Source organism: Sciurus vulgaris, assembly GCF_902686455.1.
Source record: "Sciurus vulgaris genome assembly, chromosome: 10".
Classification (NCBI taxonomy): Eukaryota; Metazoa; Chordata; class Mammalia; order Rodentia; family Sciuridae; genus Sciurus; species Sciurus vulgaris.
The window spans coordinates 40,941,045-40,953,576 of NC_136470.1; the positions used below are offsets into that span (position 1 = coordinate 40,941,045).

The 12,532-nt window shown below is 36.7% G+C and overlaps 1 protein-coding gene across 5 annotated transcripts in view; it reads left to right on the forward strand.

Annotated features, from left to right (window-relative positions):
• Positions 1-389: 389 nt before the first annotated feature.
• HTR1F (5-hydroxytryptamine receptor 1F) overlaps positions 390-12,532 on the forward strand; it is a 141,171-nt gene continuing 129,028 nt past the window's right edge. For 4 of the 5 annotated variants that reach the window (XM_079155727.1, XM_079155728.1, XM_079155732.1 and 1 more), the window contains exons 1-2: positions 390-915; positions 1,808-1,911. Coding sequence is in view for 2 of the 5 variants with exons in the window: in XM_079155732.1 (XP_079011858.1) it covers positions 587-915; positions 1,808-1,883 (405 nt within the window). In the remaining 3 variants the exon portion in view is untranslated. The remainder of the gene's footprint in view (positions 916-1,807; positions 1,912-12,532) is intronic. The other variant, XM_079155729.1, reaches the window with a different exon arrangement.

Sequence of the window (12,532 nt, forward strand, 5' to 3'; positions counted from 1 at the left end):
TGTTAGGCTAACAGGGCTCTGTTTACAGGGCTATATAAACATTGATCTGGAAAAAGTTTAAAACCAGGATCAGGAAAAGTCAAGTATTCTCTCAAGGTCAAATCCAGGTCAAAACACTAGAGATGTATTCTAAGGCATCTTTATCAAAACCACTGGGGATGCCATGGGATAAAATTGTGAATATACCTTGACTTCATTACCTTGCGGGTCTCTCGCCTCCTTTTGTCCTCAACCCCAATTCTTTTTCAGGAAATGCCTTTATTGTGAAAGTAAATAGATCTCTGGGCCCATCTAACGACTGGTTGGCACTCCCACTTCCAAAATTGCTGCTTAAGACATCCCTCCCCCCTTCCTTCTCTGTCTTCACCTTATCCTTAGCCACGTGATAGACTGGAAGGGAGATGTAAAGATGAAAAGTCAAAGGAAATGAAATGGTTTTATTTTAGATGTTTTCAGAAAGGTCGTTCGCGTCATTTCCAGATTCCACGAACAGATAATCTCCAAGGTATCACTCAAGTTAAAGGGAAGGACTTTTTCCCTCCCCCGCCCTTCTCCACGCATCAGTGAAACCGGAGGGAGGAGACCGATGAGAGAGGAGACTGGAAGGAGGAAAAGTGAAAGAAGAAGAAAAGAAAAGGGTATTGATGAAAGAAATGAAGGCAAGAAAAGAAGGGTCCTGCGGGTGGTGGAGAGCCCCGCGCGTCCTCTTGTCTGCCTACTGGCGCCCGGAACCCGCCGCCGCTCTGCGCTCGTAACCGCAGCGCCCAGTCAGCTCCGCCGCCCGGAGAGCAGTCGGGACACGCCACTGCCCTCCAGGACAACGCTGGCTCCGCAGTGGGTAACCCCTATCAATCCATGCCCTAGGCCTGGGGGGACCACCTTTCCCTCGCCAGACTGCTGCGGGCTGCGCTCAGGGTAAGTATGAGCCTCTGCGCGGAGCAAGGGAGAGCGCCTCGCGCCCACGGCTGGCGCGCAGGTGGGGAAGGGGAACCCGGACCCTGGCCAGCGCCTGCTCTCCGCGGAAGGGCTGGGAAGCCCTGAATGGCTGGCGACAATTCCTTTCCCACACTACTTGGAGAGAACAGCGTAGGAATTTAAAAATTGCCCTTTCCATTCACGCCCCAACCTCTACTCCCCCCGGGCGAACTTTGGGGGAGCAGGCGTGGTACTGGGAAGAGCAGGTGGTCCAGGCTGGGAGGCATGAATCTGGACCCAGGCCCTAGGGCTAAGGGTGGCGGTTCAAACCGGTGATCGCCCACTTAGGTAGCAGGCTCTCCCGCCTTGGGGTAGCCGCTAGGATGAGCGGAGATAGGGCATGGGCTAGAATCTGGCACTGGAAGGTCAGTAGAGTCCTCGAATCCATCCCTCGGTCGGATCTAGAGAGGATTCAGGGGGGGAAATAAGATAAATATTGATTAGCTGGAGGAAACCTTAGATCCGAAATCATTTGTAGTTTTCCAACTTGATTTCCCGCGGGTAAGAATCAGTGAGGTGAAGGGATAAGAGAGCTTCCCCCGGCGTTTGCAGCATACCTGGACGCTGCAGGTCTTGTCCAAGGAGGGGCTGTTGGCACCTTTCGGTTTAGGGAGCCAGTTGAGCAAAGAAGAAAAGGAGGTCTGAGTGGCTGGCAGAAGGAGGGTCCATTCCCAGGGTTGCTGCCCCAATGGGGCTAAGAGAGTCAGAACTGTGTGCCAGATGGTTAAGGAATGAAATGGAGAAATGAGGAGAAAGAAAAAGTCTACAGAGATTAACATTTTGGGTACCTTAAATACAGGATTTGATTTTTTATTTTTATTTATTTATTTAGCCTGAAAGAAGTGGACCGTGATAGGGCACTGTGTGGAAACAACGTGGGCTGCACCGCACTCTGGAAGAAACCCTAAGATGTAGGCTTGATTTTCCTGTGGCTAGGTAATTCCCAACCACCCTGATGATTGTAATATAATTTAAATAATTTGTTAAATAAACATTTACGACGACATAAGCAGGTAGTGTTACCTGGCCCCTCCCCAGTTTTTCTGAAATAGCTACGTAATTACTGCAGTTTGATTACATTTTATTGGATGTGCTATACCCAATGCAGGAAAATAATACACATTCAAAATGGATTTCACTTCAGTTCCATTGGCATACAGATCTTTGAAATCAGATTTGATGATCCACCATCTAATGATACTTATCTTTGATTTGCCCCATTGGTCTATGCGTTTGTTAGGGGAGATAAACAGAACTCTGAGCTGCCTTTCACTGATGGAGTGAGAGCCCACAACCAACGCAAACCTGAGGAAGACTCTTGCCATCTTCTCTGAGCTTACAGTAGCTCTTCCTCCTTTGCTTACTTTATTTTCTCCAAACTCATAAGCAAGTTCAAGTATCACTACTTTCTGTTACCTCCAATAAGTGTAGTTCTTGATTCCCTCTGCCCCATTCAAATCTGTGTTTCAAGGTCAGCCTAGATAATGAGAGTAATTACTCAGTATATCCAATCAAAACTGATTTTCTAAGCTTTGGGTAAAATATATATTTAAGGGACAAAGTCAGATGTTTCTAGAACAAATATTGTACTTGCCTGGTATTAGCTAAGAAGTTCTCAGCTTTGAAAAATAACTTAGTTTACTGATTTTTATTAAAAAAAATTTAATATGATTTTCCACAGACCCTTTTATTGATATGTGTCATTTGTCCATGGCTCATCCATTTATGCTTATTACAGAGCTAATGAGCTCAAGTTATAACAATAAGTTGGTTCCCTTCAACAATAGACATGTTCCCTATGTACTGGAATGAAGACTTAAAGAATAATATCATATTTGCCCTCTGGCCTCATTAGCCAAATAGTCAAATTTTGTGTGTGTCTAGGATTGAGCAACAGCATATTTGTAAAGGCAGCTTTTGCAATTTTTAAATAAATACATTTCTTAACTAGTTTTATAAGGTTATTAGGTATATTGTTCTTACACAGATTATCATAAACTTAATGATAAAAATAATACATATTTCTTAGGAAATAGTTTTATTTTAAATTTTAGTATATGTTTCTTTGAAAGACTTCCAAAATTATAACTTCTTAATTAGAAGTAAAGAGTGATAGTCTGAAAAGTTTCTTATCTAGAAAATGTGGTCCTTTTTGAATTTGATTAAATATTACTGAAATCATTCCAAGGATGTTGGAAGGACACTTTCTAGTATATTAGTAATAAATGGATAATGTAAAATAATATGGACATTATAACAACATTCTTGACAGAATTCTGTTTTTCAATATTAAGAGGTGGGAGGAATACATTTTGAGCAGAGTAAAGAAGATGCAATGTGTCATGTCCTGATTGCTGTTAACTGAAAACACTAATATCCTTATGGGACAAGATCCAAAGACCCCTCGGGAATCATCACTAGTGATTCAGCATAGAATAACTGTTCCTGTGCCCTGCATTGGGAACACTTGCTATTCGTGTACCCTCAGCCTTAAAGTAGGTATGAAATGCTAGTTTCTGCTCTAAAAGTACTGTAGGAAAATTCAGAAGTGCAATTGTAACATAAATAATTCTCCCACTTGCAAATATTTGTCTTAGAGCCTATGAGTGAACACACATACACAAAGATTTTAACAATGAGTGTAGAAGAGTATCAAAGAGAGAGAACTATAAAATATAATACTCTAACTCGTTTGTGGTCCTTCCTTCTTCAGAAGTAACATGTGACCTTTAAACCCATGTGATGGAATTTCTATTGACTTCTGTGTATATAAGAAGGCATGAAAGCACTTTCAGCAGGAAATATGTCTTCCAAGATCCTTTTACTGTTGTGTGGAGATTACCTGCTGCAAGATGAAAGGGCAAGAATCTAGTAGAGTATCTTAGCCTAGTCTTTAACCTGTGACACCAATAGAAAACAGTGAAGAGTAACTGAATGCTGTGTTTGGAGGTAGAGGTGACAGAACTTGATGATTAATGTGTTTGATGAAGGAAGGAAACAAATGAAGGCATATGCATAGATTTGTGTTAGGGCAAATGGATGGATGCAGTTGTCACCAAGTGACATGGGAAAACTAGGCAGATCAGTTAAGTTCTGAGCATCTTATGATATACCCAGGTCCAGGCTTCTCAGAGATAGCTGGGACAGTCCAGGGAAAAAGTCAGAGATGAAAATGTGTGTCATTGTATAATGGCATTTGGAACAATGGAATTTTGTGAAATAATTTCAGGAGACAATGCATTTAAAAGATCAAGCTGAGGAAAAAGTTCTACAACAGTTCAAAATAGAGATATTGAAGACAGCAGGCAGAAAGGGAAGCAGCCAGTAAAATAGGGAGAAACCCCAAAGGTTGTAGCATCAAGAAAGTCAAAAGAAAAAAAGTACTTTAAGAAGAAGGAGATGGTGAGCAACTGTGTCCAATGCTGCCAAGGGGTAAATGATGTGGGTACAAAGTGTTAACCTGGAAATTGTATGACCTTGTTAAGAACCATTTCAATCAAAATGGTCATGAATAAAGATTAATAAGGATTGAACAAAATTAATAGTGATTTCAACCCTGGGAATTTATCCTCCAGATAAAGTTGTACTTAGGTAAAATAATATATGTTCAAAGTTACTCTAGGCAGTTCTGTACCTAAGCAAACAATTGAAAACAAAATATATACCTATAAATAGAAAATAAGCAAAATAAACCATGTGTATCCATTCAATGGAATGCTATCCAACTGTTAAAATTATTAAGACAGCTTTCTTTGTATTAAAGTAAAGAGATATTCACAGCATATTAAGCAAGGAGAAAAAAATGCAATGCAGCATGCCTGGAGTGTTACCATTTTTTAAAGAACCAAGACAAATGAGCTTATAGGAAAAGTACTTTTAAAATAACCGTGGTTGCCTATAGAGAGGGAAATGGATGCCAGGAAATAATGTGTGGAGGAAGATAAACTTTTGTATGTACTTAAATACCTTTGGATTATGTGCAGATAAAGTACCTATTCAAACTCTAAATAAAATTTTATATATTAATCTGAAAGGTACTTATAATTTAAAATAATAAGAGAAAAGAAAGATGGAGTGGTGAGGAAAATGAATACTGTATATAACATAATTCTCTGAAGAAGTTTTCAAAAAAAAGATTCAAGGAAGCTGGAGGGAGCTATGAAGACTTTTTTTTTTTAAATGGGAGCTATTAATGTCTGAATTAAACCATGAAAATGAACCACACAGAAGGAAATTTTGATTTAAAAAATAAATAAGGAGGAAATTCCTTTTATAAGTAGAAGAGGACAACATTCCAGTTACTACTAAGAGAAGGAACTAGAATGATTAGGAACAGGCACAGTGCCATTTCCTCCATGGGCATCTTACAGTCCTAAAGCTCAGTGCTGCATGGGCTGTTTGTATAAACAACTGCAATTGAGGCTATGATAAAATCTCTTTACAAATTTTTTCTTACCTGATTGACACTCTCTCTAGTTTCCTTTTGCAGCAGGTCCAGTTTGCCATCCCTCTCAAAAACCAACTGTCTCTGCTCCCTGCCTGCTTCTCTGTCAAGATGATTCTTTGCTGGGAATTCAGAGGCTCTCAGGAATTAATCTCCCTCACTACTTCTAACTCCTGTATTTTTATCTGCTCAGCCACTCTTCTTCCCTCCAGTCCTGTTGTCCTTCTCTGCTCTGGACCCCATAACAGAGTCACACCAATCTGAACCTTGCTTCAGAAATCATTCTTTCTATCACGGGCAACTTCAACCTCTTTTTACTCTAACACCATCCGATGTGTTATTAAGATCACGTCACTCCCATCCTTAAACAGACAATCAGAAAAGCTCTCTGTGTTCCTGAACACCCTTGTTCCTGTAGTCCTGGTTCTCCTCTTTTCTCAGCCAACTTCCAGAGGGAAAAAGCCTGATTTTTATTTCCTGGCGACATCTTCTATCCCATGAACTTCTCTTCTACCACATACAGTTTGGCTTCCACTTTTACCACCCCATGAAACTGCTTTGGCAATGGTCACCATATTGTTAAATTTGAGGCTACTGATCACTGAAACCTGAGCTCACAGAACTGCTTACTGACATTTGACAAAGTTAACCATTAACCACTGGAGCCTTTTCTTCCTTCAGTCTGAGACACCTCTCTTCCCTTTGAAATCTGTGACAGCCCTCTCTTGGTCCACTTCCTTTCTTTGAATTTCATCTCTTCAGTCATTAAGTGATCCTTTTCCATTATCTATCCTCAACTGTCTTCTTCATTCACTTCCACTTTTCTTATTCTCTTTTAGTCAAAGATTCCTTTGAGACTCTACAAAAAAAATGAGCAAATGTACACACAAATCACTAACAACTGTTTCCTGAGGAGGGAAAAAAAATCACATAGCTTCAAATATTTGCAGATAATTTCAGGGAATGAACAGACTCACTGAAACCCATCATTGGGAGTGAGGTATCCTTTCTAGACTGTCTCATAAAATAATTTTATCAGCTATTGTGATTGCAGTTACTCCAAATGAAATGATGAACTCTGATTATTCCAAATATGAGGGTGACTCAGCTCTGCCATCACCCCTTAGTTGTCCTCACACAAATTGCCTTGAGGACTTTTTCCATACCTTGCACCTCACTGGTTCTTCTTTAATTTCTCCACAAATTGAATCACATGCCAAAATATCAATAAATAGAAAATAAAAATTATATTAGTATTCATAGAAAGTCAACATTATTGACAACCCATAGGAGACAAGGAAAATAACCTAACAAAAATATAGATTGTCAGTTAAAACATCTTGAACTTGAAGCTGACTTTTTCTTGGCTTAAAAGGAAGACTAGCAAAAGTTTGGAACAAAATTTTCACCAAATTGAAAGTCTATTAAGGAGTTAATCCAAAAGGAAAGAAAATTGAAAGAGAAGCAAATCCCTCACTCCCTAACAATGGTGTCAATACCGTGACCTTGTCCAATAGTCATGTTGTGCACATCCAATGGGACCCATCTTTACATTTGGGCAAATTGTCCTCTCTTTTGCATACCTAAGCCAAACCTCTTTATGATGCTTAAAACCTGAAGATTAATAAATGGACAGATCAGTGAACTCCAAGCCCAATCAATAGTTTGATAATTAAACCCAGCTTTCTCCCTGCTTAAGCCTGTAATATTGCAAAATCTTATCAGAAAGACTCCCAGATTCCTTCTTTTTAATTTTTCTTCATACCTAAATTTAAATTCAGTCAGTTCATTCCCACTAGGTCCCTTGAATCTATCAACTCTACCCTCCTGACCACCCATAACTTAACTCAATATGCCATACCTTTGAAGTTCATCTCCCTGAATCTTTGCGTTGAACCCAAGAATCATTTTCTCCATATTGTCAGCAAATTAATTTTAGGATTAGTTCCGTCCCATGCTTAAAATATTTAGCCACTCCACCTTGCCTGCCTGCCAGCTATGCTTCAACAATATGGACCTACTCATAGTTCTCTGATACATGGAATTTTCTCTTTGTTCTTCAGTCTGTTCTGAATATCTTTCAACCTGGAATATTCTTAGCCATTTGCCAGTGTTTAGATATATATACCTTACCAGATGCCTTCCTTTATCGGAGAGTAACCCACTCTTGAACTTGAGCAGTGGACCTTTTAGAGAGCTTAAGAGGCAGGAACTGAGCTCAGCACAAAGAGAATCAAAGAAAACGTATCTCTCAAATTGTACACCTTTATACCTATAAACAAACCATGGTACTAAACATGTCTCAGCTACTTTGGGATTGGAGCAATTTTCTAGAAACCCTATCTAAAACTTATCTTTCCCTGTTCAGTGGTGGCTCCATGACATTTACCTCTTTCAAACTCTTTGATAAAATTAAAAGGAAAAAGGAAAACCAGCGAAGCTTCCTAACATAATCTTCTGTACTACAATCTCCAAAACAGGCTATTTCTCTTATATAATAAAACCTCAAGGGAAGAAAATTACATAACCTTACTCAATAACCCACTTTAGTTTTCAACTGCCTTTATTTTTCATATATATTATAAACTGATGGCTGCAGTTATTCTCCCCTTTTTGAAATGGACAATATGGGGTTACCTTTTCTTTATATCAATCTTTCTTCTATTCCAAAACAATGTCAACCAATATTAAACAACAATATTTCAAGTCAGGAGTTATGATACCCATTCTTCTTTTGCAAATGTTTTACTTTCGATCTTGTCCAAGATTCAGAGGATTTTGCTTGTAGTTACCCTCTTTTAATCTTATAATTAGTATATCAATATATTAGCACACTCATATTGAAAATGAATGGAGTAAAATCTTGGGATATATAATCTACATAAATAGTAATATATACATTAAAATAGTCAATGGTGTGTGCAAATATCAAGGCATGAGTAGTCATTAAAATATCTTATAATCATGTTTTAATTTTCTAATATTTTGAATTTTGAAGCACTTTTGATGTTTTAGAAAATATATAATGTATGATTTTATTTTCTAATTACCTTTATAAGTAAGATCCCTGAGTACTTCATTAATAGCTAAATAAGCAATAATAACTTATAAGCAATAATAACTTGGTTACATGGTACAAGTAATGATGAATAGGTTATTGTGCAATAAGTTCCAGATTTGGAAAGTGGTTATTTCAACATTCTGTCTGCGTATTATCCAGTGCATCCACTGAGACACCACAGTAATAATTGAAGGCATCTTTTAGCTGTACATTGGAAACTTGGCAGCTGTGCTTGACAAGCCAAGGACCCTTCAATCTTCATAATTTTGGTTGAAATAAAAGTAATGGAGATCTGTATTCTTATCTTTGATATTTAAATCTGGGTTCTATGATTTGGAAACTTTTTGTTGTAACAAGAGAAGCCTGGATATCAAATGACCAAAGAATCATTTTATCTGAATTTCATTCTGGGATGTTTCTTTCCTCCCTGTTTTCCTAATTAGATTCAATCTGCCACCACCAGTTTTAAGAAAACAGGAGAGAAAAAACTAACATCATTTCTTTCATAGTCATAATCTTGGAAATAGCTTTCAAATAAATGGATTAAAATCCTGACAAACTTCATTTTTACCTACAGAAATTTACCAAGTTTAAGCTCAATTCTATGCAAGTTTCTCTTTCTCTGATATATATTCTCTAACTAAAAAGTAGGAACAACCTTCCATTGAACATCACTGCTACCTTCAGGCCACAATGGGAGAACATCTGTTATAATTGTTACCTTTTTTAAAATGTTTATAAATGCATGATCCCATTGTAAAATTGTAAATAGTACCCCTGCAGTAACTAAGGAAAGTTACACTGAAACCACTGTCACATGTTGGAACATTACTTTTCTCAGAAAAGCATCCAATTTAGTGTAAAACACAAATGTGTAGACTTCACAGTGAAGAGTTGGATAGTAAGTGCTTTCTGGGTGAATAAGTTTACAACTACCTATAGCATACAGAATGGTACCAGACCTCATAAATGAAGAGTATAGGAAATACCCTGTCGTGGATTCAAACTGGGTAGCAACAAGAATCATTCAGAACTATGTGATTCCGTGAATACAGTCATTTGAGAATGCACTGTTTGATGGTTTTCACAGTTGCATCCAAATATGTTATTACATTTTATCTTCACATCTGGACAGGCATGACAGTCCTTATTTTATAGAACAGAGAGGTGATTTCCAGAGAAACCAAATGGTTTGTCTTAAAGTAAGGGCTGATAAATGGCAGAACTGGAGGCAGAAATCCACATTTCTACTTGTTTCGATCATCTTCCAATATTTAAGAGAAAACTACAACCTCTCTGGATTCCCTTTTAGTAAAGATTTTATCTGTTAATTATTTGTTAGGTTTAAAATAATAATGAACTGCAGTATTTTTACTTAAAACTAAAATTTATTTCCTTTTATATTGCTCACTTTACAGGTATTTCCAATAAACAAAGATATGATTTTATTCTAATAACATTTTCCTCATTGCTGAAAACATGAATGTACAAAGCTTTTTAAAGAACAAAGTAAAAAATCTTCCATAATTCTATAACAAAAGTCTCATAAGAAGTATTATATCTTTATTCTATAAAATAATTGATAGCCAAGATCACATGTCTCAATACTTGTTGATATCAGTATATTTTTCATTCGATTACCTTTAAGGTTGAATATAATTTTTTCTATTTTTGTGATCATTTGAATTTCTCCTTTTTTGAATTATCTGGCAGTGACTTTTGTTCATATTGCTTTAGATGTTTATGGTTTTCCGAGCATTTTCTATTGTGCATTGTACATTTTTTTCCTTTTGTTGATCTAGGTTCATGGTAAATGTTGAAGGCAAATAAGTTCAAATTTTGTGTAGTTCAACATTTCAATTTTTATGTTTTTAGTTTCATTTTCAACTTTCCATCAAAGATCAGCTGATTATTTGTTCCTATCTTCTCATTTTAATGGACTTACTTATTTTATCTCTTTGATCAAGCTGAAATTTACTTTTATATATCATGTGTGATGAGTTTCTAGTACTACAAAATAATCCTGATTTGAAATAATTTGCTAACTTTTTTTTTTTCTCACAGTTCAATAAGGTTCCTTATTTCATACTGCTTTAGATTCTCACTTTGGAAACATCTAAAAATTATACAAGAACCTTGATCACAAAATTGGACATGACACACAACTCTGGTCTTTGATTTCTCTAAATGATTGACCATAGATCCGCCCTTGCAGTTAGTTATTTTCAAGGCATTCTACAGAGCTCTATTGTGAAAAGAAACATCCCTACAAAAAAAGCAAATTACTTGACATATGATAGTTCTCCATACAACTACACAATGAAATTGAAATTTTACAAAGGCACAAAGAAGGGCTATGAGTAAAGTAGGGGAGAAAGGAAATTGGTGTGTTTTATTTTTTAATCATGAGAAGTCTTTGAAATATAAAGACATGACAATGATATTTGCAATGTCAAGTGAAAACTCAACTCTAAAAGATTGAATAAGCAAAACATCATTGTTAAAATTGTGCAAGGATGCTTATAAAGAGTCTCAAAAGTGTTTTGGCTAGTGGTATTCCAGAAAATGTTTACCAGCCAGCTATGGGAGGGATAAGAATTCATGGAATTTACCAGTTTCCCTACTGTAAATATTTCCAGCATGATCAATTTCAAACCGTCAATCTGAAGTTGCTGAACAGAATCAGGAAGAAATGTCCCCAGTGACACTGGTAAGCCAGTGAAAGCCAACTCCAGAAAACCACTGGCATTATCTTGTAGCATTTTTAAAAATGGTTAAGACCTAATTGATGGAGGCAAGCAGTGTCATATGCCTGGTGGTATGTACTTCCCAGTTAAAGTAATGAATGAGTTAATCCAGTTATAATATCACATTACAGGGGATTGACACCATTGGATCAGATGTTCATGTGTTTAAATCCCAGCAGCTATGTGTAGCAAAATTACCTAATTTATCTAAGTCTTAATGTATTTTATTCTTTAACTTGGCAAATAGAAAGTGTGTGTATTTAGGATGTACAAGATGAGGTTTTAAAATATGTATATGTTATAGAATTGGTAAATCAAGCTAATCAACATATTCATTACCTTACATAATTATTTGTGGTAAGAACATTTAAAATTTCTTATTCATTTTATATAATGCATTGTTATTAACTATTATTGCCATGTTGTTTAGCAGATCTCTAAAACCCATTCCTTCTGCCTAACAGTAACTGTTCACCCCTTGACTAAACCACTCTAATGCCTCCTTCCTGCCCCCTGCTCCCTTTCACCCTACTCTTCTTTGAGTTCGATTTCTTTAGTTTCCATATACTAAGGCCTAATTTATTCATCTGTAAGATCCTAAAAAATCAGAACTATTTAGCAAATATAGAGATTAAAAATATAATAAATATGAATATAGCTCATATATAAATAGATTACAAATAATAATTACTTTTCTTTCTGCTTCTGTATTACTCATTTCCTTCTTCCTGTTCTCACTTGCCAGAAAACACTAAAATGAGGTCAGAAGATGTAGTATAATTAGAAAGGAGATGATTATGACTCTAATGTTTACACACTTATTTAGCTACCTGAAAATTGTCCCTGTATAGGGGGGAGTTCAGAAGAAATGCAGGCACCAAGGGAAGATTTCTATACCAACATTTGTTTTCCTTTCTATTTGAAGTGTCAAAATAAAATAAGTACATAACTTTGAAGGCGCTTTAGGCCATGGCACATGGATAATCCTTATGACCTGATTTTGTCACATCATTTTGCAGCCTCTGTGGTGGAGGAAAAGAAGTCAAGAAATGTGGAAGACATATTAAGCAGTCCAGCCTATGGTATTTGCCACAAAAATATAGCTCTGGAAAACAGAAACAGTGAGTTACAGGAATTCATGAAAGAAAACTGTAAATGGAAGAGATTTAAAAACCTGGCATTTAACATGGTATCTGCAATTTTTGATAGGTTTAAATTGCTCATATCTAGAACATTTTGGGTGAGGCCAGAAAGTAAATGTTATAGAAATAAATGATATAGAAAAAGAAAAAATATTTCGAATGG